This window comes from Nelumbo lutea, chromosome 6 (genome assembly GCF_056320005.1).
Source record: "Nelumbo lutea isolate HS-2025 chromosome 6, American lotus-T2T, whole genome shotgun sequence".
Taxonomy (NCBI): Eukaryota; Viridiplantae; Streptophyta; class Magnoliopsida; order Proteales; family Nelumbonaceae; genus Nelumbo; species Nelumbo lutea.
The window spans coordinates 27655302-27658932 of record NC_142689.1 but is presented as its reverse complement, the minus strand read 5'-3'; the positions used below and the strand labels follow the sequence as shown (position 1 = coordinate 27658932).

Here is a 3631-nt window from a genome sequence, read left to right as displayed (position 1 = left end):
GAGTTCTTTATTGTTCAGTTCCAAGGGGGATAGAAACAAAAGACAAAGAATTGTTTCCTGTTGGGTACTTGTGCTTGCAAATTCTAGGGTTTCCCTTTGGGGAAGCTAGGGGATGGTGGGTCATACACCTTACTGCTTCCACTTCCATGGATTCAAGGGTCCCATTTTCCAACCCAACCTTAGCCCCCCCCAATTAGATAAAACTCAAGAGATTTACTCTGGCTGTGCAGTTTTTTACACTGTTGGCATGAATAAAAATACTTGTCATTTCATCTCAATTTCCAATTTCAACAATCTCAATATAAAATAAAAATCAGCTCACACTAGTACATACAAAAGCAATTCTATTCTAAACATCTATTTGTATCTCTAAATTAAAGAAATCTTGTTGTAATTTGGTGGAATTTAACCGAATATAAAGCTTTGAATTGACCAGAATTATAGCTAACATTAGGACGTTGGGACCAACAAAAATCCCAAATAAGGAAAAAAAGAAAGAAAAGAAAAGAAAAAGAAAGAGAAGACAAAGCATTACTAGAAACAGGCCCTTCTCCCCACTATTGACTGCATTCTTTGTTTGTTGTTCTGTTATCCACGAGAGAGAGAGAGAGAGAGACAGAGAGAGAGAGAGAGAGAGACTAAAGCAATAGTGACCTAAAGAGAAAGAACAATAATTCCTCTACAAAATTGGGAGGGTTGTGCTTTGGCAATGCAGAGACACCATGTAAGTAAACAAAACAAAAAACATGGAAATTCCATGTATGTCCCCCACAACACCGCTCCTCCCCATTCCCCAATACCTTTCTTAATTGCTTCTTCGTACACGGTCAATAAAGTGGCGACCGGTGGGGGATACTCTTTCGCCTGTTACTGATTGAGATTTCCGACGCGCGTGAACATGTCGGCCGATACGTCGTCCTTGAAACCGAAATGCTGGTCCGCTTCTTCTTCACGAACTCCGTCGTAGCAGTGCAGGCAAGGGTCCTGCAACCCACGCCACCACCACCACCACTTGCGCTGGACCCGGATGAGGTGTGTAAAGAAATTGGCGATTCCAGTATCGAGCTGGGCGTCATTTGCCCATCCTCCAGTTCGCAACAGCTCTCTCCTTTTCCTCCTTCCGGTAATGGAAGGAATTCGCACTCGAAAAGATACTTCGACAGTCCACCTTCGCTCCTCGCCAGATGATGAACCTGATATGAGCCACAGAAGGCAAAGAAATGGTAAGAGAGAGAGAGAGATGGGTATGCTAAAAGCAATAAAAAAAAGTCGGTCAATGGAGTCCATTGCAGGTGCTCGACCTTGCAGGCGAGAGAACAGAAGAGATATGGGTCTTGCAGGCTCCTGTCGCAGGTGCTGCAGATGCTGCCGGAGCCTCTAAAAGGCCGAGACTGGGGCCTCTGGTTTAAAAATACCACCTTTGCGCTGTTCGTCGTGTACGACTGTAAAAATAAAGCAAAACCCAGAATTCAAAACACTGTATAAAGAAAAAAAAATACATAATTTAATTTATGAGAAGCTTTTTCTATATTTTTCTTAACTTACTTGAACAAAGGCGCAATCGATTAATTTTTCGATATCATCCAGTCGTATAACGTCATGGTAAACATACCTTCTTATCTGAAATAAGAAAGAAGTTAAAAGAAAAAAAAAAATCTGAAGCTTGAACAACAAAGAAATGGGGATTTTTTCTGTTTCAATTTGTGAGTCGAGTAGTTTTATGACTTTCTTTAAACCTGTAAGAGCCGATGAGAACGGTGAGGAGATAAGCAGTGAGGACATATACTAGTGCAACAATCCAAGCAGAAAATGTTTTTCTCGTTCTTCTTTGCAGACTCATGAACCAAACAAGGATTAAAGAACTTCTCTCCGAGAAGGACCTCAAGCCAGTGGGGAAGAGAAGAAATACCAACCTGAAAAACATGAGCAAAATTCAATTAAGTTCCATGAAAAATCTGCAACACGAAACTAGAAAACGAAAAGCAAGACCCACCATTTTCTCTTTTCTTCTTCCCTGCTGCTGCTGCTGAGGAAGAGAGAGGGACAGACGGACAGTCAGAGAGAGGGGGGAGTGGTCACGGTTTGCGAAGATAGTGAGAAGCTCCCGGCATGTTGTTGCAGAGAGAAACAAAAGAGGAAAGGGGAAAAGGAGAGAGGAGAGTGTAAAAAAGGGAAACGGCGCCTGCAACTGCTACTATGGTTACTGTTACCAATGGAGAAACAGGAGAGTATAGGTTGGCCTCATTTAAAGAGAGGGGGTAGTCTTACTGTCTTAGTCGACTAGCAGTGGCTGTGGCGTCCATAAATTTGAAAAAGAAAATAAAAAATAATTCTCTTCTTTCATTCTATTCTCTCTTTTTCCCCTTTTCTTTTTCTTTTAAAACGTCCCTTTTAAAACCCTAAACCCATAATGGAGCCCAGTTTTGGGCTCAACTCAAGCCATGAGTCATGACTCAAGACCTGGCTAGCTCCTCCTCTCTCCCTTTCGGCTAGATGACAAGACTATAGAGGGTGACTTTTTTCAACTATCGGTAAAATAAGCGGTTAATCAGAGGTGAAGAGAGGAATTAGGGTTTTTCATTGGTGACCGTTTTGCTTGAAATGACAAGAGTAGCCGCAGCCTTTCTGGGATATGTCCCAATCAATCCCTCAGATGAGATCATAAGAAATTAAGAATACCTTTAGACTTTGGAGCCTTGGAGGGTTTACAGAGTTCACAAAACCCTAGAACCCTATAATTATTTCATTTGGATCAACTTAATTTTAGGTGGTCACCACCAGATTGTTAGATGGCTGAAGGTGGCCCTCCTGGCTGAAGTTTTAAACTTGAACCACCGAGCCAGAATGTTTGATTGTTTGAATGAGGAAAGATGTTTCCCACGAAAAGATTAGATGGATGTATGATTGTTAATGAGTGGTAATGTCTTTCATGAGTTTCTAGCTGAGTCGGGATCACCTGCGCACGAGAACTATGCGAGAGGATGATATGTTGTCCATGTATGACTCCATGGACATATTTCGACTCTTTCTAGCTGCATTTCGCATTCTTAATACTAAAGTTTCTCTCTTTTTTTGCAGTTGAAATGTCTCGTATAAATATTGAGTTTTTAAGTACAATAAGATAATAAATCTTTAAAACAAAGAACGCCAAATGCAGCTTAAAAAGTTATTCTTGATTTTAAAGAAAAATAAAGGAGCCAAATTTTGTCAAAATTAATAAGAACTTCTAATCGATTTACTTTCCTTTTTCTCTTTTTTGTTTTTATCAAATAGCCCAAGTGAAAAGGCTTTAGTAAATTCCAATTATCACCACCATTTACAAGTTTTCATAAAGTCCATCAATAAGGAAAGGAAAAAGATTCATTAAAACTCTTATTAAACTATCCTCATCATCATCATTACTCAAACTTTATGCCAATTATACTTGGTTGGCTAAAACAAATTCACATCTCCACAGGCATCCCACATTATCTTGTCATTGGGAGATGTTACAAATGCATAGAAATGTGTATGTGTGGTGCCCTAATAAAAGTGCAAATGTAAATATATTCAATGCAATTATACAACACAAATAAGTTGAACATACACATTATACAATATGGAATACTGATTTTACACAAACCCTCTCTTC

The 3631-nt window shown here is 39.7% G+C and overlaps 1 protein-coding gene across 1 annotated transcript; it reads right to left on the bottom strand.

Annotated features, from left to right (window-relative positions):
- Positions 1-404: 404 nt before the first annotated feature.
- LOC148848171 (protein RGF1 INDUCIBLE TRANSCRIPTION FACTOR 1-like) lies at positions 405-2364 on the bottom strand. The gene is made up of 5 exons (XM_088950924.1): positions 1994-2364; positions 1737-1913; positions 1546-1620; positions 1302-1442; positions 405-1193 (listed from the first exon to the last, which is right to left on the bottom strand). Exons 1-5 carry the CDS (start codon positions 1994-1996, stop codon positions 828-830), a joined length of 762 nt encoding a protein of 253 aa, XP_088807050.1. The 5' UTR covers positions 1997-2364; the 3' UTR covers positions 405-827.
- Between the last annotated feature and the right edge of the window lie 1267 nt (positions 2365-3631).

Excerpts from the sequence above, each read along its gene's own strand:
- LOC148848171 (XM_088950924.1), bottom strand. Across the intron at positions 1,621-1,736 it reads GTTCTCATCGGCTCTTACAG|ATAAGAAGGTATGTTTACCA; the intron begins GTTTAAAGAAAG and ends TTCTTATTTCAG. Across the intron at positions 1,194-1,301 it reads TCTGTTCTCTCGCCTGCAAG|GTTCATCATCTGGCGAGGAG; the intron begins GTCGAGCACCTG and ends GGCTCATATCAG.